Raw genomic sequence first — 24,192 nt, 5'->3', positions numbered from 1 at the left:
TGTGATTTATTAATTTCTAATATTGGTTATATTTGCATGTAATTTTTATTTTTGTCTGTGGTTTAGTCCTAACAAGTGGGATTAGAGCGAGGTTTTTTCTAGGTATCCTCTGTAGGAAAGTCTCATGGTTGAGTTGGAGCGATGGAAGATGAGGGTAAATTGAGGGTTGATAGGTTTAATGGGCAGAACTTTCAATTATGGAAGATTCAAATGGAAGACTATCTTTATCAAAATAATTTATGGAAGTTGTTGGAAAGAAAAACAAAGAATTAGGGATCTATGTCAAATGACGAATGGGATTTTTTAGAGAAAAAAAAGGCACTTGGAAGCGTTCGATTATGTGTAGCACTGTTAGTGGAATTTAATATTACAAAAGTGAAGACAACAGAAGAATTGATGCAAATTGTTGGATTGTCTTATTGGAAAGAATGCTTCTGAGAGGGAGGGATGAATTAGAAGAACTAGCCTTTTAAATATTTCAAATCCTTAATAACATATTTTTGAAATAAACATGCATGCATATAAATATTAAGCAATCATAAAATACCAATATGCATCACCACATAACACTTAAGATTTGGTAACCCAAAAACCCTCCAGAAATAAGAAGGTAAAACTAGGGTGGGGATGATACCCACAAAATCATTGCAGCAATAATGTTTAACCACTTTTGATGGTCTGCCCTGTTAAAGGCCTACCCTATCAAAGGCTTTACACTGTATCAATAGTGACCTGGTTAAAGGATTTACAAATACTTTTACATGAAGTGTCACCTTGTCAAAGGATTTAGTCGCCTAGTTAAAGGATCTATAAAATAGCTACTAAGCTAACCTATCATCATAGGATTCTCTCTCTAATACAATGGTTAAAGAGTATTAGGTATGATAAACTTGATGGCTTACAATCCTTTGATTGTTGAATATAGGCACTTGATCTGCTCTCTCTGATCTTGATCCTCTATGATCTGATTCTCTTCTCTCTGATATTAGACTTCCTTATACATTTCCCCCCACCATTTTTTTAATGCTCACTCTACTCAATTTGATTTTTTCTTCCTTATAAAGACACTCAAAGACTTAGGGTTAGGTATGGATCTATGATCCATATTTAATCTCTGATTTTTGCTTATTCCTTGAACATCTCTTATTGGTTGTATGTCTTCTCCATTTTTCTTATTGGCTGCATGTAGATTGCATAGGAAATATAAATGATTTGATCTTATCACTTAAATCTTCTGAGATTTGTCTTATGTCGGCTATGAAAATGGTTTACATCTGAGTTTGTCAAGTTTCAAACTCATATGCTGATTTTGAGTTACTCGACACTTACTACTTCCTGATGCTCGGCATCTACTATAACTTGGCTTCTGTATATGCTCCTATCTTGCTCGGCATCCTTTAAAACTTGGCACCTAAATAATGCTCAGTACTTAGATCATGCTCAACACCTGTACTTACTCGACACCTAAAGACTATTCGGCACTGAAAGATCATGCTCGACACTTGTTGAATTTCCTGACTCGACACATGTTGTGGCTCAGCATACACAGTGTACTCAGCTTCAATGTGAAAGGTGGTTAAGTGTGTTGACACTCAAGTGTCAAAACCATTTTTAGACTAACAATCTCCCCCTTTGACATGAGTGTCAAAAACACTTAACTAACCAATATTTATCTGATGTTATGAGTACACTTTCTGATCTGCTTGATATGTATATAGAGGTTTATCAAAAATGTGTAACTTAATCAAAAATGTGACTCCCCCTGAGTTGATCATGCCAATGTCTTGTGCCGTTATGCTTAATGTTCTCTTTAAAATATCTTAAACATATTATCTCCCTTAGAGTATTATCTCCCCCTTTTTGATACTTATGTCAAAGGGTCTAAATAGTAACGCCATGTTTGGCCAAAAATGTCTTGTTTACATCAAGGAGTATTTAGAGAGCTGCATCCCAATTATTTAAGGCAATATCCAATGACTTTTGTTGGATTGCAAGCTCTGTTGTGAGATCAAATAGTCCTTCATGTGTAAAAATATTAGGATCCTTCTTCAAGACCGTTTTTGCATACACTTGCTCCTTGTGCAATACTTCTAAGTGAGGAGTAATGGAGGCTTGTATTTGCATCAACTTTTCTTTGATAGTGGCCTCTTCTGCTAATAATGTAGCTAATTCCCTCTGAGTGTGTAATGTATGAGCAAATTGCTTTTTACTCTGTGCAGGATTTGAGGGTAGTTGCATGCTGGAGAGTTTTAATTTACTCTCAAGGTTCAAAATTTTTTGATTTATTTCGTGTGTGAACCTAGAAAAATCACACAATTTGCTGTAAAGGGAAAATATGTTCCCTAATACACTTTTTACATTTTCCAATTTCTTGGCTAGGTCAACCTATCCCAAAATTATGTTATTAGCTATTTTCTGGTTGACTTTACCTAAAAACTTCTTTTCTGACCATTCCAATAGTTTTGGATTAGTATCATGGTCTTCATTATTTACTTGGTCAACTATATCAGATAATTGCTCAAGTATTGGCATGTTTGCATCTGGAGGTTGAAGAATAAAAGCATCCATGAATATATCTTTTATTTCATTTAGTGCCTGCTTGTATTTGTAGTCTTTTCTCATTGCCTCTTGTCTCCTCCTCTTATCCAATGCACTCTGTATTTCATTCATCTTTTCCTCATTTAGAGTGCTTGAATCATAATAGGGTATTTTGATTTCTTCATCAAGTTCAAGAATACCATAATGTATGGTCTTGGCTACCCTTGTAGAACTTGAACTTGGTGTACTAGCATATAGAATTATCTTTTTAGTACTCTGCTCATGACTGGGTTTTGTGGGAGTTGTTGTTTTTGGTAATTCAACCAAAGTTTGTATTGCAGACTTCTCTTTATTTTGGGTTTCTTCCTTCTCCTCTTCTTCTTGCTTGTCTTCTTGTTGTTGTGTTACTGTTGTTGGAGGTGTACTCACTTTCTAAGCTATTGTCCTTGTGATTACCTTTGTTGTTGCACTTTGCTCCTGATGAGTTTGAGTGACTAATCTTGGTGGTGACGAAGGTGGTAGAAATGTAAGCCCAGTAGTTTGAATGATCTGAGGTGGTTGTTGTGATGGCGCCTTGACCTCTTTGAGTTTTTCTATTGACTTTTGAAGATTATGCACACTAACCAATATGGGATTTGTACACAATTGTGCTTGCAGATTTGTTTGGTCAAGGATCTTAGTAAGATCTGTTGCAGTTAATGGATTGATGTTTTGACATGTAGTATCAACAACATCCTTAATCTTTATGATTTTTGCAGGTGTGGTAGGTGAGTGAGGAGAGCTAGGAGGTGAAAGATGTGTGCTTTGCACATTTTTCTATTCATCAGTTCCTTTTTCTTCATCTTTTCTTTCCTCCTCTCTTTCTTTCTTATTTTCCTCTTCTTCAACCTTCTTCTCTTCTTTAGTTTTCTCTTCTCTCCTCTTCTTTCTTTCTTCAAGTTTGGCAACAGCTTCTTCATTGTATATTTCTTCAAGAACATCTTCAAATGTTTTGTACAAGTTTTTCCATACTCTTGTTGTTCTCTACACAACTTCTTCAATTTTATTTTGCAGGATGGAGAATGCCCTATATTTGGGTGTAAAACTTTTTTTATGCCATTTGACTACTTGAGTTACATGTTCTTTTGTCAAATTAGGTAGTAAGTTTGCTAGGGTTGATTCCCTCATCTCTTTCTCCATCATTGGACAGAAATGCCATTTGTCTTCTATAATTTAAGACAATTCCTTTGGAAATTGTCCATCTAGTTCAAGAGGTGTATACTTGAACTGTGCCATAAATGCATAGACTGATTCTTCTATGCTATTTTGTTCCTCTTTACTGAACTTATTGTAATAAATTTTTTTCATTTCATTTATGTCTCCATTCCTAATCTTCGTACATAATATATCAATTGAAGATTTAGGAGGACTTACCTCTTCAATCTAATCTTCTTCATTAGTATCAGGTTGGGCTACATATCTTTTCCTTTTATTTGGCTATTCCTTTGACTTTGTGTTTTTCTTCTTTGTGGCTTCCTCTTTAGCCTTCTGGGTAGAGGCCCTTGTTGTAGCTCTGGTTGTTGGCTTCTTTGGCATTTGCACGGAAGCTTTCTTTGGTGGGGGCAGAGAAGCAAGAGAGGTCTTTTTTTTCCTTTTAATGACTCAGCCTTTGATGGGTGCTCCCTTGGTTTTTTTTTCCTTGGCACTCTCATCTTTTTCTTCTCCTTGTCTTTGAGGCAGTTCAATTGGCTCTTGTTCTGGCTCACCTTCTTCTTCTACTTCACTAATCTCTTCTTCTTCACCTGCTACACTTGATTCTTCAACACCAAATTTCTTCTTTATCTGTTTTCCCAACTTGTCCTTTTTCTTTACTGCTGAGGCTATCTTGAGTTCTATAACAACTCTTGATTTTACAGTGTCATATATCCCAAATGCCTTGGCAGATTTTTCCATTTCCTCTACAGGTAAAGCTGTGATGGCTACAAAAGCTTGGTCAACATCAAGCTCATATCCTAATGGTCTAATCCATCTTGTCCTTGGAACGACTGCTTGAATGTAGGTGTAATCAATATCAACAATAAAACATATGTCATTTATATGCTTTTCTACTAGTGAGACTAGTATCCTCATTCTGTTCTTCATTGCATTTTTGAAATCTTCAAAATAGATAGACATTTGATTGTCAAAGCTATCTCCCATTTGTACAATGAAATCATTAATTTGATCAACAATGGTTTTATTTTGACTCCAGTTGACTTTGCCAAATGAAGGAAATTCCTTCATTACATAGAAGAACATACAAACCAATACTGAACCAAATTTGCATTGTGCTCCCTTGGATTTTCTAATAGCTCCAAGATTTTCATTAATCTATTGCAACAAGAGCTTTGCAAGACCATAAGTGTGATCTTTCTTTACAAGTTTATGTGCCATGTCTACTGCTATGCAGGCTACACTATTTAACCTACTAGATTGGTAAAACTTATGTGATATGATCCTTACAGAAAAATCTAAAAGAGGATCAGTTATGGTGTCTATAGTCATGCCTCTATTGTTCCACTTTGCTCCTGTGTTCTTCTCAATTGTTTCCTTCTTTTCACTTCTCAAGGTTTTTGGCTGATCTAGGGTTGGAAAACCAGTAACCCTATGAACCATCTTCTTGGTAATCTTGACTTGCCCTTGTTCTAACCAAAATGATCCATCATGGATTCTACTAAGTATAATGTGTATCCACTCATTTTTTAATACTATTGGAAAGACTGGGGCTTTGGTTAAACCCTTATTTTCTATGACAGAAAACTCATCTTTCAGAATACCTTTATCATAGAGTTTATCATAGGCATTAAAGATTTCCAAATCTCCTATGGCCCCTATTTTACAATTATAGCATTTTCGCACATCTTGAACCATAACAACTTTTTTAGGGATGGCAGATAGGGCACTAGCGAGATCATTTTTGTATGCAACCTCTGGTATAGGTCTAAACTCAGGTTGCTTTACTTTGTTACTGACAACTTGAATTTCATGACTCATTTTCTCTTGGGTCATTTTTGAGCTTGTTGCCATTTATATCTAAACTAGGGTTTTAACAATTTAAAGAAAAAACTTTTCAAATTATAAAACTCGGCACTTGAAGGAAATACCTGGATAGATACTTTGATTGCTTGGGTAGATGCTGAATTGCTACAAATCACTGGTTGAAAGCTTGAAAATTGCTCAGACATGCTCAAAATAATCGCTCTTCGTTTGAATGGCTCAAGAATGAATCAAATTTTACTTTTAAATGACAAAAGAAACTTTTGCATTTAATGCATTTTGGTACCTACACCTTCCACTCGGCTTCCAAATGTTTTTCAACTCGACATCTATTTGGCAGTTATGCTTACTCGGCATCCAAAGCAGTTTTACTCAGCATTCAAGAATACTCGGCATCATTGTTTGAATTTTAGTCTTAGCATCTTATCTTATGCTTAATTCTTCTTTTTAGTGCTTCCTTTTTTTGGGACTGATGTATGATATATCTTTGTATATCAGTCCCATATATCTCCCTTATGCTTAGTTTGATGAAGTGTGATCACTTGACCCATTAGGTGAAGTGATCACTTTTTTTGATGTACTGCACTCATCTTTCTTCTTCCAAGTCTTATTCATTTGTCCTCTTATGACATCAATCTTTTCTTTTCCTTTGTTGGCTCCAGTATTTGGTGCTTTGGACCTTGTAGGATAGTTCTTGTTGGTATGACAAGTTTTCAAGCAACTAAAACATGTAGTTTGGCTCAACCATCTTTTATAGTTTCCTTTGAAATGTGTTCTTATACAATTCTAGGGTGTATGTCCATATTCCTAACAATAGTGACAATTGTATCAGGTGTTATAATCCCAATGGTAGTGGCTTTCATTTCCTTTTGCTGGTTGATTTGATGTCCACATGGGCTTTGATTTGCATTCAAATGCCCTATGTCCATATTTCTTGCAGTTATGACAATGACCATCAAATATTTGTGTTCTTGGGGTTTTGGATTTACAATCTTGTGTCATATGTCCTTGCATTTTGCAGTTGTGACAGTAACTCTTGCTTTTATTTGGCTGATTGATTCTTCTACTCCTGTAAATATTAGCAGTGTGTCCCTTTTTATTACAATAATGACAAGTGGGTTTAGAATCCTTACCTTTGTCACTTCTTTGCTCAACACTCTTTGATGATTCACCAACTTCAGTGCTATTGTATCCAAGTCCTGACTTATCATGGGTTGATCTTGGGCATTTCAACAACTGTTCAAAGTACTTTATGGCTTTGCTTGACTTGTTGAGATTTTCTGCTATCTCCTTTTCTCTGTCCAGTTCATTATGTAATTGTTCATTCTACATCTTCAAAGTAGAGATCTTGATATTTTTCATATTAAGTTCATGATGAAGGTTCATCATTTGAGCAAGTGTATCCATCTGCATGTTTGAAATCCTTGTTAGTTCAGTACTCTTTTCTTCCAGTCTGTTTGCAAGATTTCTTTTGTCATCTTCCATCATGACTCTATCCTCAACTACTCTTTTCTTTTGTTCAGTGATTTCACATAACATTATGGCCTGTGATTGATGTTCCATCTTGAGAGATCTTATCTCATTTGCTTGAGCTTTATTTTTCTCCATCAGTTCTATTATTGTTGCATCAAATTCTTTAGTGTTTCCATTGGCAAACACTTGTGTGGTGTCAATCTCCGTGTAGTGTATGTCATTTTTAGTTATGGCTATCTCTTTCTTCTTTTTAAAAATTTTCTTAATTCCACTCTAGCTTCCTCTACCTTTTGTAGAGTGAGATGCACATCTATCACTTAGTCTTCAATGATCTTTCCAAGTTTGAAAACTTCCATCCTTAGATCTTTTTCTCCAAGTTGTTAGGCTTCTCTTTGAGAGAAACGTGGCTCTGATACCAATTTTTGGATTGTCTTATTGGAAAGAATTCTTCTAAGAGGGGGGGGGGGGGGGGGGGGGTGGTGAATCAAAAGAACTAGCCTTTTAACTATTTCAAATCTTTAATAACATATTTTTGAAATAAACATGCATGCATATAAATATTAAGCAATCATAAAAAACTAATATGCATCACCACATAACACTTAAGATTTGGTAACCCAAAAACCCTCCAGAAATAAGAAGGTAAAACTGGAGTGGGGATGATACCCACAAAATCACTGCAGTAATAATGTTTAACCACTTCTGATGGTCCACCCTATTAAAGGCCTACCCTATCAAAGGCTTTACACTGTATCAATAGTGACCTGGTTAAAGGATTTACAAACACTTTTACATGAAGTGTCACCCTATCAAAGGATTTAGTCACCTAGTTAAAGGATCTATAAAATAGCTGCTAAGCTAACCTATCATCATAGGATTTTCTCTCTAATACAATGGTTAAAGAGTATTAGGTATTGTAAACCTAATGGCTTACATTCTTTTGATTGCTGAATATAGGTACTTGATCTGCTCTCTCCGATCTTGATCCTCTATGATCTAATTCTCTTCTCTCTGATATTAGACTTGCTGATATTGATCTTTCTAGATTTGTCTTATGTTGGCTATGAAAATGGTTTACATCTGAGTTTGTGAAGTTTCAAACTCATATGTTGATTCTGAGTTACTCAACACTTACTACTTTCTAATGCTCAGCATCTACTGTAACTCAGCTTCTGTATATGCTCCTATCTTGCTCGGCATCCTTTAAGACTCGGCACCTAAATAATGCTTGGTACATAGATCATGCTTAGCACTTGTACTTACTTGGCACCTGATCTTCACTCGGCCCCTAAAGACTGTTTGGCACCTGAAGATCATGCTCGACACTTGTTGAATTCCCTGACTGGGCACATGTTGTGGCTCGGCATACATAGTGTACTCGGCTTCGATGTGAAAGGTGGTTAAGTGTGTTGACACTCAAGTGTCAAAACCATTTTTAGACTAACACAAATCCTAGTCAAACTATATGAAAATCCCTCCACTTCAAACAAGGTATTTCTCATGAAGCATTTATTTAATATGAAAATGGAAAAAGTTGGATCTATTACAAATCATTTAAATGAGTTTAATACTATTACTAGTTAGTTATCTTCTGTGGATATCAATTTTGATGAAGAAATTAGGGCTCTCTTGATTTTTTATTCTTTCCCTGAAAGTTGGAATGGCTTGGTAATGGCCGTGAGTAAGTCTATTTCTAGATCTAGTACCCTAAAATATGATGATTTGATTGGTGTTATTTTGATGAGGAGACTTGTAGGAAACCTCAGGTGGATCTACATTAGGAAGTGCTTTGAAGGCACAAAGAAGAGGCAAAATGATTGAGAGAGGATGTAATTCCAGAAATCATGGGAAATCAAAAGGGAGGAGGTCTCAATCGAGAGGACTGAACGACTACTGGTATATTGGGAAACCAGGGCATAAAAAGAAAGATTGTTGGGATCGAAAGAAAAATGAAGTAGATAAAACAGATAGAGACAAGGAGATGATATGGCTTCAATTCTTCTTGAAAGAATTGGGACACCCTCAAAAGGATAATTATTTGTTTATAGATAGTTAGTGTTCCATTCATCTTGCAAAGAATTCAACTCTGCATTTAAAGACCAAACACATATAGTTTCAATACCATTTCATTCGGTTAGTTTTGGAGGACGAATAGTTAAAGTTGGACAAGATACATATAAATGACAATCTAGCATATCTGTTTACAAAGGTAGTAACAAAAAAGAAGTTGAACTCCTCTTTAGCTTCAGTTGGTCTTCTAGACTAAACATGAATAAAAGAACATTAGAGTCCAAAGTGGTTTGATCTAGTGCGAGCCTCATGGAGTAGTGGCATAACTACAGGATTAGTCTCCAAGTGGGAGATTGTTGTTTATTGTGGAGCCTGATCAGTCCTCAAGTGGGAGATTGTTAGATTGCGATGACTAATTAGGAAAGTATCTACATTTAATTATTAATTATAACCCTAAAGTGGTAAAAATACTTGTATAAAAGAGCTTAGGGTTAGGGATTGTTTCATAGGGGTGATGCAAAAATTGGTTGTTGCAACGATATTGAGTTATAAGGGATTAAGGATTGTAATCGTGTTGTAATCACTGGATCATAATAATATCAAACTTGCTATTTGGTGGACGTAGCCCAAGGATTGGGTGAACCACATTAAATTTTGGTGTCTTGTGTTCTTTTCTATGTGATCTATTATTTTCTAATATTGGTTATATTTGCATGTAATTGTTTTTTTTTTTTTTCTTCTGTGGTTTAATCCTAACAAGTCACAAAATCAAGAAAGATGACTATATAGAGTAAAATAAGTGGGAGCTTAAAATTTCAAGAAGCCAAATTTCCCACACACGAGATTAAGTGTTTAATCTCTTATATCATTGATCTAAACTTTAAGAGGCATAATTTAGATTATAGAAAATTTTTGAAGGAGATAAATTTATGAAGTTCTCTATAAGTAGAATCAGAAGAAAATGTTAAATACATATGATAACTATGTTATCTTAATATATTGATAGTATGTAGACATACAAATTATTATAAATGCAATTGAGAGGAAAGATGTCCTAATTCAATATAAAAAAAATTCCTATGATATGCAAAGGATATTGGAGTGCAATCAAACTATCCTAGGTTGTGTGACAAGACTTGTTAGTAAATAGAATTATCTACAAGGTGCACAAGGAGGTGTATTTATATGGTAGGTTGTTAACTAAGCATTATAAAATGTGATTAGTATCATATACATATGTTAAACTTCCCATGTAACTAGCATTATACTAAATGTTGGATCCATGTATGACACTACTAGTTGGTTGGAAAAAATCATGTAAAATGAAAAAAATCATTTATTAATTGCATATTGAGGCAAAATTTAAATAAATTTAGTGTAGCTATGTATGTTAACATGTAAAATAACATATAAATGTTAAAGAAAGCATTGGCAATGCTTTTGCTAAAATTGAGGTATAGATTCTAGAATGTGTATGTGGTACTCTTTTATTGAGCTATATGGTTTTGCCAAAATTGATGTTAACTAAATTCTACCAAAGTCTCATCCATTTACATAGTGTCTTCACATTGTGTTACACATGCAAGAATATTGTGTCATCTGACAAGTTGTCTTTCAATTGATACATAAGACCACACATTGTGCAAGATTGCAAACATATTATTAAGTTTTGATCACAACTATGATACATAAGACTAGAGTCAACCTAACTTAACATTCTTTTAAAATATATTCTCATTAAAAATAAAATCTAATTTTAATATTTATCAATGTTCTTATCATAATATTGATCATTCTTAAAGAAAATAGTTACATTAAAAATGAAATACAACCATACCCTTATGTCGAGATGTCACTTTTCTCATATTATTACCAGTTCTTATAAAAAGATAAATAAAGATAAAAATAACCAAAGTCCAACATGGATTGATATGCATGCTTGTCTACTGAAAAATATGAACACCATGAAGAAGTGTCTATCTTTTTTTAATGGGAGATCAAGTAAATTAATTAAAATCCTTTAATTATCCAATCTAAGAAAACAAAATCAAAAGTAAATATACAGAAAGTACCACACTTAAAGAGGCGAAGAGCCACGAGCGAGGTGTTCCTCTATGCAGCAAAGAAAGGAGATTATTTCATCATGCATGAAACTTCTCTTATTAAAAAATTCTCCACATATTAGAGAATGTACTGGCGTAGATTTGAGAATGTACCGGCGTAGATTTATCTGCAAGTATATGTTTCAGGTATAGATCAACAATGCCATAAAATCTGATGATGGTTACAAAATAAAGATTTCATAATCAATACCATAAATTCCGATGAATTAATTTTTTTTTTCCCCAAAGAGCAACAGCAGCTTAGCGTTTGTGAAGCTTAAAACCTAATTCTGAGATACAATAGAATATGTAGTAAAATTCAATAGGCGAAACAGACTACTCTCCAATAAAATATCATTTTTCCATCTCTCCAACTTATTATAAAAATTGCATTTACACGACTCGGTAAAGATTCAATCCACAGATTATGATTATTCTTATCTAATGTATGGTAAAAATATTTGCAGCTCCCTATCGCACAATACAAGTGGAAGGACGTAAAATTTCAACCAAATAGAACTCAGTGCTTGCTATCTTAGAATATAAGAATCTTTTGTAATGGAAGTTTTATTTATAATCCTTCTATAAATTCCACGTCTCTTGATTTTCACGAAATATTATTTTATTGAAAGTAAGTGGCATCAATCTGTCAAGCATCGAAATATAGAATGTTATTATTATGATTGCTTTATTCAGCGAATGTGCTTCACATGCTTTGTGATAAGCATCTCACATACAGAGAGACTGGTTTAAAGTCTAATGCTTCTCCGCAAAGCGATAGATCTCATAGCGCAGGGTGCAGCTGCCCATGAAAACCTGAACACCGAGAAATACATTTTGAGAGATTAGACAGTAGAAGAAGATATGGTTCAACACTAGGAGCAATTCAGCATATTGTAAGAAGGAGAAAGAGTGTATTCTGATCGGGCAATAAGTGACGTCGTTGTTGCATACGTTTTAAATTCGAAGAAGTTTCTAAGCATAATTCGAACCAGTGACGAAAGATTTCGCAGGATTTGCCGAACTTGATCCTTCGCAACGTGGCCAACTACGTACGCCGTCAACGCTTTTATTTGGACGGCTTGCAAACTCGGGGCCCATTTGGGTGCTGGAATTTGTTATTCTGGATTAGCTATTCTGGAATTTATTTTTCTGGATTTGTTATTTCAGATCCGTTTGCTTCTACAAAATAAAAACTGAATTTGAGTTGAAATTGTGCATTGTGTTTTGTGATAATTTTTTAAGTTCAGACATTGATAAATATATGGAATCCATGGCGAGCAAACATTTTCACATCGAAGACCATTAATTTCTGCAGCGATTTCCATTACGCAACATTGTTCATCAGATTACTAGAGATCGACATTCATCCAACCTGATCTGACATTCGTCCTGAGAGACATCATTCTTCCTTTCAGCCCTACCAATGACACACGTCTCTTACAATCATGGTCTAAATATAATTGCTCATTTATCAACAAAATTTCATAGATTAACCAAACTTGCATATGAGAATGTCCATTTAGTTTCTCACATATCAGAAAATGTGTAAATTTATATATATTTAATGGAAAGTGGATTGATAGATCACTACAAGTGAAATCATCTATTTTTTTTACTCGCGGGAAATAAATCTTAACCATCATATTTTTTTTACTCGCAGGTAATAAAACTTAACCATCAACGAATCAAAATTGAGTCAATTTAAAGAATATCAAGTGGCCACTTTTGAATCCATGTACAGTATGCAACGAGTGTCCACAATGTATTCAATGATTGTCTTGACATTTTAAACATTCTCAACTATTGATAGACAAAATCAGTTTGTGCACTCCAAACAAACTCTTGAGAACAGCTTATATTAAAATTCTAAATATAACCTATTTAGATTAAACTAGCTAGGTAACTTCACCTTTATGTAATAAGCATGACATAGAGATATGGCATAAATACCTAATTTATATATATAATTCCCTTCAATTTGTATATCTTCTATTATTAAAAAAACCCCATCTAAGAATGTGAAGACTCAAGGATAAAGCCTGCAACAAATATTTTATGAAGGCCAAGCAACGATCTCACTTGTGGCTTTATTATTCTTATTACTAATACTTTATTTGGCGATCAGTGCTTTTCGCATGCTCACCGCATATACAGAAAGTGAGTCGCATAATTGGGCCAAAATCTTAATAGTGCTTGGCAAAGTCGTAGGTTTCATAGCGCAGGGTGCAGCTGCCCATGAACACCTGAACACCCACTCTTTCGCTGCAGCAGCCGAACAGCTTCTCAATTCCCTTGGAAAGGCAGGTGTCGCAGTCATTCTTGGACATATCTCGCCAGCACATCTCCATTCCATAGATGGTCAAATTGGAAGAAACAACAGACAACCCCATGGCGAACTTGATAGGGCTGGAAGGGGACTTTCTTAAGAGAACCGCCAAAAGACTACGAGTGTTATCATTAAAGTCGACGTCCGTATTGTTATTGACGTTGACGAGGTCGTAGATGAGACTTGTGTCCAGCTGCGAGAGAAAGTTGTAATTTTCATAGCGAAGGAAGCAATGCTCCAGCTGAACCCGGGCGCCAATGGCGTTGGGACAGCCGCCGCGGGCGGCCTTCACTGCCTCTCCCGAACATGCGGCGCAGTCGGCAGGAGACAAATCTCCTCTGCACTGCAGGCGTCCCGACACTCGGTTCGGCTTCCCGCCATAAGCCGAAGCGGCGAAGCCCGCATACGCTGCTTTCTCCGTCAACGTTTTAAAGAGCGCCCGTAAATTCCTATCGAACTTGGAGCCATTGGCGTACTTTGCCACATTACATAGTGTGTATATATCGACTTCTGTCGACGATGACACAACCGTAATTGTCCACAACACTAGCAAAGCCGCCAGACATAGCGGCACTGTCTTTGATGCAGTCGCTGAGAAATACATTTTTGTCTGCTTACAGAAGAGAAGACGTGGTTGAACGCTATGAGCAATTCGGCTTATAAATAGTCGGGAAATGAGTGGAGTATGAGCGCCGGAATGACTGCTTTTAATCCATAGAATCATGAAATGTGCAGCGCAAATCCACAGAGTTAGTGCCATGCCGAGTCAGCTTTGCCATCTCCGTGGGCTTCGCTAAACACTTCATGCGGAGCGATGCCCACCAGTCGACTTTTAGTCACAGTTTTAACAAAAGCGAGGGAATCTAAAAGTGGGACTATAGTTCGACTTGCTGATTGCTTTGACGTGATCAGGCTGGCATCTCATTCAAAGCAATCATTTCTGGGCACATCTCGTATCAAGCGTAGACTATCAGAAAAGTCACAAACGCGGAAATCCTAGCTGCTAGACGAAGCATCCGCTATACAATTTGACCCGGAACTACTAGCGCTACTAGTTATTTTTACGTCAGTTGATAAAAATATTAGTTCCGCTTTTGAAAAAGAGAAGTTTTATGATTCTTGATTCTTATTTCATTATATCGAATCCGCGGTTTGCCAGTGGTTTAATAGATTATTAAAACAAGACCATTTTGGGCTGTTATTTGGAATTTTTCCCAAAATTTCATATGCTTATCATGGAAGCAACAGTGATGGCGAGGACTTACTTGAAATCATAGTAGGGCCCTACTTTAAGCAAACAGTGAAAATTTATACATGTCTTGATTACGATAGAACCCTAGAAAGTTATGTGAAATTTCATACACTCATCCAACAATGTTGATGAAAGTAGAATTTTTTTCTATAGTGATTCTCAATAGCTAAATTGTCACAATTTCTAACAAAAGCTGAAAGTGTCAGGTAAATAACCATAATGACGTTTAACTTCCAGATGGTAGAAGTAGAGATGAAGTGTGAAAGAAAGTGGAATGGGCTAAATACTTGTAACATCAAATGTTAATGAGCTTTGAGAGTGATTAGACAATTGAGGTCAAAAGGTTAACATCAAAATAATGAAACATTCTAGGGAGAATAAACTTGTAGAGTTCCTATATGAGTAAATCTTTACATGCTATAGGGTTCTTAGGGAAATAGTCATAGAGAAAGGAGCTCACTTAGCTTTGACACTTGTAAAAACATTGGTGAATGACTATAATGTCAAGGATAGAAAATCTATACCTTATCACCCCCAAGCCAATGGTCAACCATATATAATAAATACATAGATATAATATAATTTGACTAAACCAACAAAAATTCACCGAATAGATTAGGCAAGTACATTATTAGAAGTTTTCTAGGCATATAGAATCACTACAAAAACTATTACGATAAAGTAAATAAATGTTGCATAATTTTAATTAGAATTAAATAATTCACCATAAATCCATAGAACTACTGAAATAATAAAGTATAAAATTAAGACATGGACAATTTAAGAGAACTCATATCACCATGATTTGTTCTCAAGGAAACCCTGGCAAGGAAAAACCCTAGTGGAGATTGAATACACAAGATAATGCACTTATCTAAAAAATGTCCTTGTTAGAGGACCTGACCTTATTAGGAGTTGATACATTAGATTTAGTAGATGTGTTCTTGTTGAGAGATAAGACCCTATCAAAGTTTTGCACCCTTGTTAGGAGTTGAGAGAACGAAAAGAGAGCTCATTGCTCAAGGATGAAGTTTAAAGCCATTTTTTGGACTCACTCTCCAATACAAAGAAAGTATTACAACAAAAGTAGAACTATATACAACATCACCATGTCGAATTAGTACCAATGTTCTTTGATCGTGCATCAAGGCTTGCACATAACATCATAGCATCAAGTTCCCTAGTCTGCTAGACCTAAGGCTAAAACTGATGCAAGAGCATCTTGCATCAGAAAATAAAGGGAGAAATATATATATTTCTTATTTTCAAAAAACAAAAGAAAAAAATACATATTGTGGAGCAGAGAGAATGTGACGAAAATTAAAAGAAAAAAAAATTAATTAATAAAATTAGAGAAAGAGGGGAAAAGGCATTTAATAGGCGACATTATTAAATGTAACTTTTGGCTTGAGGGTTTATTAGTCCCTGCCTCTATATATAGGCAGGGTACTAATGTTTTTGTTTATCCCCCTTTGCTAATTTGTGCAACCCAAAAAAAATACTAAGTTCTAAAGTTCAACAAACTTTATATTTTTAAATTAATTTATATTGATTTGTTACCTTTTTCTAATTGGTTCATTGCATTTTTGGTGGGGTTTATTTTATTTTCCCACCTCAAAAAACACAATATTTTCTAACATGCATTAATGAATTCATTAATTGCAACTCTATCTTTTCCATATTTGTGACAAGTTCATTATTAATTACAACTTTATCTTTTGCATATTTGTCACAAGTTTATTAGATTTATAAAATAATTACAACTTTATCTTTTTCATATTTGTCACAAGTTCATTAGATTTCTTAAAAAGTCATGTTTTTATCTTCCACAACAAAAAAATGTCTTATCAATATTAATATCACAATTTTTAGTTTTCAAAATAGTTTTAAAAAATGTTAATATATTTTAAATTATTTTTAAAATTAGTTTTATATAAATCAATAATTATTAAATTTATATTTTTATTAAAATATATTATTGATATTAAGAGTTGTATTGGTTTATATATATAGACATAAGTATATATTAATTAAAAAAAATTAAAAACAATTAATTTTTAAATTTAACTTATGTGATAAAATTCTAAAAAAATTTAATTTCTTGATTAAAAATCTATTAATTCAAATCTCATGATTTTACAATGCATTACATTAAGTTGTATATTTTTAGACAATGGCTAGTCACAACATTATTCTATAAAACTAAAATTTTAAATATTAATTAAAAATCTAAATCAAATTTGCTGACACTTATAACTTCTCTTTTCAAAACCATAATTTCAAATATTAAGTCCAATTTGTTTCCTTGGAGGCAACGACTCCAGCTCTCAAGAGCTCTTGCTTAGTGTGAGGGTTTACTGTAACTTGCTCAGGCAATTTGTGCCTTAAAGGTTTATTTAATGTAACTTGCTAATGGTTGACTTGTGACTTGGTTTGGTATAAGAGAGGGCCTTGTCTTGTCTTTATTCATCATCCATCTTTGAGAAGAGGAGGTGGAGGAGGAGAAAACTTTGAAGATCTAGTAGTTGTGGCTTCGAAAACAAGGAGATCACTTCATGGGCTTGCGAGCACAAGTTGAGGTCTTCCTTGGAGGTTTCTACTAGAGTGTGGATCTAGGCTCGCTAGAGTTGGGATTGGATTTTGAGGGATTTTGAAGAATTACTATTGTAATTTCTTATGTATTTGGATGTAACTCAAAAGGCCTTATGGAAGAGTATTTTGGATGTAAACCTTATGATTATATTACATGAGAATTGGCATTATCTTGGATCTAAATATCTATGTTATTATTTATTCTTCCACTGTGTGGTTATTAATTGGGGGCTAGGGCATCTCCTTTGGGGATTCTCCTACCTTGCACTGCAAAAATGAAACATTAATCAAAGTTCCATAGTATTAACTGGAAAAATATTGGAAAAGGAAAATGTGCTACTAGATTTCACCTGAAAGGGGATGGATGAAATATAATGTGGACAGATGCTCTAAAGGTAATCCTAGTATCACTGGAGTAGGAGGAATTATAAAAGATTAGAAAGGTGAAATGATCCTTGGCTTTATGAAGCTGCTGGGAATAAGGTTCAATAAAATATGCCAAGGCTATTACAATGTGGTTTGTTATTAAAAATCTATAGGTCTTAGAAGTGGATAACGGTGAGTTGGAAGTTGGAAGGAGAATCAAAGCTAATTATTGATTTAATTCTAAATAAAGTTAATTTCCCTTGGAGAGTTTCCCCGATTATAAATGATAGTAGAAGGCGGATCCTATCCTTTAACAAAGTTATTATCAAACACACCCTTAGAGAAGGGAATAAAGTTGCTAAGTATTTGGCCATGTGGGGGTTAAACTACAAGGAGTGGAAGATGGTGACTTAGATGGACTGCACGCAAAAGTTAAGCCTAATTATTTTAAATGATAATAAAAAATATCATGGCATGTACTAGGAATACCAAAAGTGACATGTGGATTGTCAAGTTGTTGAGTTATCAAGGTTCATTTTCTGAGTATTAAAAGATATAATCCGACTAGGCCTTTCTTGACCATCAAGCTTAATAAATACATTAATAATGATTGCAATCACATGAAGCTGAAAAGTACTTCCCATACCATTTCTTTAAAATAACTTTGTTGTGCAAATCCTACCACATATCTTCACCTATTTTTTCCCAAGATAATTAATAATACTAATGTTATCTATTTATGGAGATGAGTTGAAAAGTTCTCTACTCAACCAAGGCTATGGATGTAGAATGTCATCATGATTAATTACATTTTTCACATTGATGATAAAAAAAAATACAACTATGTGAAGTAGTATGACACAAATATTGAGAGTAAGGTTTGTGAGATGGGTTTAGAACCTAATAACTTCTATTGTTTCCTCAATAACATCCATAATCTTAAATTGTCAGAGGAAGTTATCATGATGAGTGATACTGCAGAGAAAAGTATTGTCAAACTGAACTTGGGTCCTGAGAATTCTAAGCTATTGTTTGAAAAGGAGAACACCATGGGAGGCTCATCAAAACATGTTGAAGAGGTGGAGCAGGATAAAGAAATTAAGAAATATCCTGTCAAGGAGAGCTTACGTTTGAATGTCCATGCGATAAAAAACCACAACACTATTCTCTCCACTAAGTTCATTAATTCTTGTAACAAAGGTCTGGTGGAGATTGGTAGGATAAAATTTGTGGACACTAGATTTGGTTGGAGAAGCAATGGACCTGGAATGTGTAGGTGTTAAAATGAAAAGGAAAGATACATTGGACTATAGTAAATTAAGGCATAAGTTCTTTGAAGGAACAAAAGAACCTATTCGTGTGAGTTCTTGAAATGGGTATGATAGGCTCTCTCTCTCTCTAGCCCTTTTGGTGCCATTTGTTATTGGTTTATCAAGTATTTTAATCTTGAAGGTCATTACAAGGCCTATCATGGCTATTATTTTCCGCTTCTTAGTATGCTTAGATATGGGGAAAATTTAGCATTTTGTTCTTCCTATTTTCCTCTTTGGTCAATAGCATTATCATATGAGAAATCCCTCCTATTCACCAAAGGCTGATTTTTGTCCTTTATCACCATGTTTGTGTTCACTACTTGGGTTTTGGTAAATATCTCCCACATAGATCACCCAAGAACCCCTAAATCTCTTAATTCCTCAATGGTTGTCAAAGAAATATGTGTCAATAAGTCCCAAATGGTGTCACCTAAAATCTCAGATAACCGTCATCCCTCTAAAACTAAGAAAAATAATATATCTTTAGAACTATTCCTTTTGATTGAGGCCCTCAAGTATTAGAAAAATGCTTTTGCAAAATCCAACCCTTCTAGTACACTTTCAAAAATGAAAAATGGCTGAATATATTATTGATATCGATAAAAATGAAGCAGAGGCAAATTTTTGCTAATGAGGGGGAGGAGGGAGTTATAGACTTCAAAAGGAAAAATGGGACTTTAGCTCTAGGGAGAGAAGATTCATCAAGTTAAAAAGTTAAAAAGGGAAGAGTTATAAAGAAGAAAGCGAGTAGTACTCCCACAATTCCCAAATAGAGACAAGGTGGAAGATATAGAAGTGGAGGAAACACCAAAGAAAGATGGATTTTTCTCCTCTAATGAAGTTGACTTTGACATGGAAGATAAAGAAGTTGATGATGAAACCTAGTTTCCTCTAGATATGAAAGTGGTGGGGGACTTAAGAATTATTGAAGGTGAAGGGATTAAGCTTAGCGAAGAAATTGAGGATGGGGAAATGGTGAACTACCTTTCCAATATCTAGAGGAAATTGGAAGACTTCAAGAAGGATTGTGATGATAAATTTGATGAAATAAATGAGAAGATTGAATAGCTTAATAAACTACTTGCAACTGTAGTTATTAGTCTTAAATTGGGGGTGGATGTTTCCTCCATTTTGTGAAGTTTAGAAAGAAATGATGATAGAGGTCATGTTTGTGTTCATCAATGGGAAGAGAAAATTGAAAATGGCGAGCCAAGCCAAGGAGAAGAATTATGAGGAGATAAAGTGTGCCACCTAGATTGAGAATTGGATTGAAGAGATCAAGTACCTCAATGACTATTGGGAGAGCATTAAACAAACTTAATTTCTTTTCTAGGTTTTTTGTTACATTTTTTGGGTTTATTGTTGGTTAGCTATTTCATGTGTTGTTTTACAAACATTTCTATAAACTCTCGATCATGTTGAGGTTTTTTATGTTGACTAATTACTCTATTTACTCAACTGGTGTTAGCGTAGTAAGTCTTTGAACATGGTTAGTAAGTTTAGTAGTTTAAAGTTTAGACTTAAGTTAGTTTTAGGTGTGGATAGTTTCAACAATTTGAAGAACATGGATGGTTTTGATTAATTGTTTCTTAGTAAGTCATGGATGGGATTCTAACCATTGGGGTTAGAGTGTGCTTCTCTATTGCTTGGTTGTAATGGCCATGGTAGAGATGGTTTGAACACTTTGCTATTATCTAGGTTTAGGACCCTCTTCCTACCTTTTCTAATCAAAACATATCCTCACATACCAAAAAAGACTTTGATTTATACCTTTACAATTATTTATTCTATCACACATAAAATCTTCTTAAATGCATTGAACACTTTTCTATGTTGATGTTTGATTAGACTTAAAGTCTACAAGACCACATCCCTTTGAGGAACTCAAGAAAGATACTAACAAAGGTTTAACATATCTTACAACTAGAGGGCAGTATCTTATGAAGACTTTTCTTCTGCAAGATGTCTATGAGAAAATTAAATAAAGGTATTATGCCACAATCTTTGTCTCAAAGACTTTTTCTCTCAGAACCTTGCAATGTGACATAGCCAAGTAGATTAATTTACAAATAAATAGTAGTATAAGTGATGTACTAGTAGCTAAGTTTATACATCTCTATTTAGAGGGTAAGAAAAAAATTGATTTCTTGAGATGATGTGTGGAGGAGGAATGCAGAAGGTAATTTACATTGTCTTCCCATTGGAACTAATACCCACTATAAAATTATGGTTACCACTAGAGATAGAGTTGCTACTAAAAACATGAGAAATCTTTATGTTTATAAGATGTAGCTACTATGGGAGGAAGAAAATTCAAATCTTTTTTTCCCCTTTTCCTTTCATAATAGTGAGGGAAATAGGCCATCTGAGCACCTAAAGAGTTTGGCTCATCATATTGTAGAAAAATATGGGAGGTTATAATTGGCTATCAAAATAGTTGTGGTATCCATGACATGATCTCTTGACTTAGAGGATTGAAAGTTAGAACTAGGGAAATTGAAAGATGCTGAGGAAAGGGAAAAGGACTCTATGATGAAAATCCTGAAGCCAGGTTACGAGTCTCTTCCCTCACATCTTAAATCTTTGTTTTCTTATTTTTCTTTCTTTGCAGAGGATGCATTTTTTTCTTTCTAAAATCATATTCCCAAAATGTATACATCATGACTATTTGATATATTTGTGGATAACCAAATGTTTTATTCCTCCAACATCTATCTTCTTATCTAAACTACAATCCTTATTTCTCCTCATTGTTAAATCTTTCTCAATATTTTTTTGCCCCCATTGTTCTATCTCCATGTTGTTGTGTACAAATTACCTTTTCCATGGAAATGGCATTATATAAGTGCATAGAGTATTTATTCTAGACTCAGATCTAAAAACCCTTCCTATTATCGCTTATGTTGCACAACATGCACAAACAATTTTCTTATTAGATTTTGAATGCCTCATGCTCCAATTGTTGTGAATAGAGACTTTTTGGATTTCTTTAACTACATTAACCCCTGGGTATGTGTAGAATAATGGTGTGCCAAAAAGTGGCAATGGAAAAAAATAGAGTTTGAAAATGTCTACAAGTGTTTCAAAATCCGCTTTGACTTTTTTCCACCCATCCTGACACCAAAGTTAAAAAGTTAGGACCAAAGCTTATTGGGTATCGGATTTCATATTGGATACCTGATATTTTATTAGGTATCTGATATGAAATTAGAGACTTGAAACTTGTAACATTGATTTTTAAAAAAGAACCTGAGAGCTCTTTTCACATTGCATTTTTTTTGTTTGAGAGTTGACCTCTATTCGGGTATCGGATTTTGGAATGGGTATATGATAAGGGTAAGTATTTTTTTTTTTTTTATAATAATTGTTATGAATGAATACTATTATAAATTAGTTATTTTTTATTGAATTTGTTAAAAATTAGGTTTTTTTAATAGAAATTGTTGAAATTTAGGTTGTTCTTAATAGAAATTATGTTTTGCAAATTAATGGGTATGGCTTACCCAAATGATGATATTGAGGCAAGAAATAACGTTCCTCATAACCCTCCACCAAACGATCTAGTGCCCCATCAAAACCATCCACCAAATGATCCTGTACCCTCTCAAAATCCTCCTTGAATTGAAGATTTGATATTTGAAAATCTTTCCAAATTGAGCGTTTTGTGAACCACATATAATACTATACTCACATTGGCTCCCATGTTATCCATGTTAAACACCATAGTGGATAATATTGAAACAATTACCAATGAGGAAAATACTTCTCTTCATTGGCATGACCAAATGCATGCCATGTTTGATGATGGATTTGACTATGATGAGGTTGCAACCCTAAATATAACTAAATATTATATGGTTAGCCTTTTTGCGGACCCAAAAACTAGTAAACAAGTAGAACACACAAAGCCCAAATTATCAATTAAATGGTGCACAAATGAGGCTATGTGTAGGAACTTTTGGGATCATTGGTGGATGATTTTTTACATCCCTCCACACAACAATTTAGAGGTGCCATTTTATTTCATTAAAAAATTGTATGTCAAATTTGTGTTGGGCCTAAAGGTGAACTATTAGAGCATGAAGCCCAACATGGGTGTAGGAGGAGGAGCTTCTTAGGATAGATCCTTTGCCCAGTAGAAGAAAGCTGGCACTTTTGTCCCCCCTCCTCAAGTGCAGCATCCTAATATCATTGCAAAGGCTAGCTCTCAAACTATTAGAACCATCCATAGATTGAGTAGCCTATTGATATCCCAGGTTAGGTCAATGTTGCCTCCCTTGTTGATGATGTTGGTGCGAGTTCATCATTGGTGAGCTCATCACATGTTTGTGTGCCCCATGCTTGCATAACATGTAAGAATATTTGTCTGGGTCCCATAGGTGATCATTCTAAGTATCAGTTTGTATTTGACAAGGATACACCAGATGCATGTGTAGAGGCTATAGAACTGGATGCAAGAGAGGAGGGGCATGCAAAGGCATGGACTCCTTCTGTGTCAGTACATGTATACATTTTTTTATTACAACATATGTAATTTAAAGATAATCTTTATAATAGAGTAATTTTAACTTTTAAGCCATACTGACTTATACATATATGTGATCTTCATTCATGTTTAGTTGATGATTGAGGAGGAGCTTAGACAAGTTGATAATGTGATGCTCTCAGCTATTTCATTTGGCCTTGAGATATCTATGGTACAATATGTTGTGTTCTCATTTTTTTAAAATTTAATATTGGAGCATATATGGTTTCTAATCTTTCTTTTCTCTTGTAGGTATCACCTATCACTAGGAGGCAGAGTGCAGGGGATGAGGCATGACCCATTGACAAGGGAAAGGTAGTTAGGTGCTTTTAAAGTGATTAAATATTGATGCATTCTTGTCAAATGTTTATGGTAATGAAATTTAATTACATTCTTTCTTGTATAGGGTGTGGCTTCTAGTGATGAGTCTACATAGATTCCATGTCGTAGATCATCTAGCATTTCATTTCGTAGTGAGATCCCCATCATATGTATAGGTATCATTTATTTTTTATTTTTCTTATTTTCATAAATAAATTCAAAACTGATTTTTGTGATATTAACAACCAGTATTTTTTATGTCATAGGGAACACCTAGTGCACAAGAGGTTGGATGCCAAAGTTTTGTATTTTTTTCGACACAACCATTATTTCCAAAGGAGGAGTTGACACAAGTA

The 24,192-nt window shown here is 34.4% G+C and overlaps 1 protein-coding gene across 1 annotated transcript; it reads right to left on the bottom strand.

Annotated features, from left to right (window-relative positions):
* Positions 1-13,228: 13,228 nt before the first annotated feature.
* LOC149550293 (antimicrobial ginkbilobin-2-like protein) lies at positions 13,229-14,071 on the bottom strand. The gene has a single exon (XM_089795060.1). It carries the CDS (start codon positions 14,069-14,071, stop codon positions 13,325-13,327), a length of 747 nt encoding a protein of 248 aa, XP_089651186.1. The 3' UTR covers positions 13,229-13,324.
* Between the last annotated feature and the right edge of the window lie 10,121 nt (positions 14,072-24,192).

Source organism: Cupressus sempervirens, chromosome 7 (genome assembly GCF_028749045.1).
Source record: "Cupressus sempervirens isolate cs-2001-9-10 chromosome 7, ASM2874904v1, whole genome shotgun sequence".
NCBI lineage: Eukaryota > Viridiplantae > Streptophyta > Pinopsida > Cupressales > Cupressaceae > Cupressus > Cupressus sempervirens.
Note: the sequence above shows the minus strand (reverse complement) of the source record. Positions and strands in the feature narration are given on the sequence as shown.

Bases quoted from the DNA above. Each gene is read 5' to 3' on its own strand.
- LOC149550293 (XM_089795060.1), bottom strand. From the start codon at position 14,071: ATGTATTTCTCAGCGACTGCATCAAAGACAGTGCCGCTATGTCTGGCG.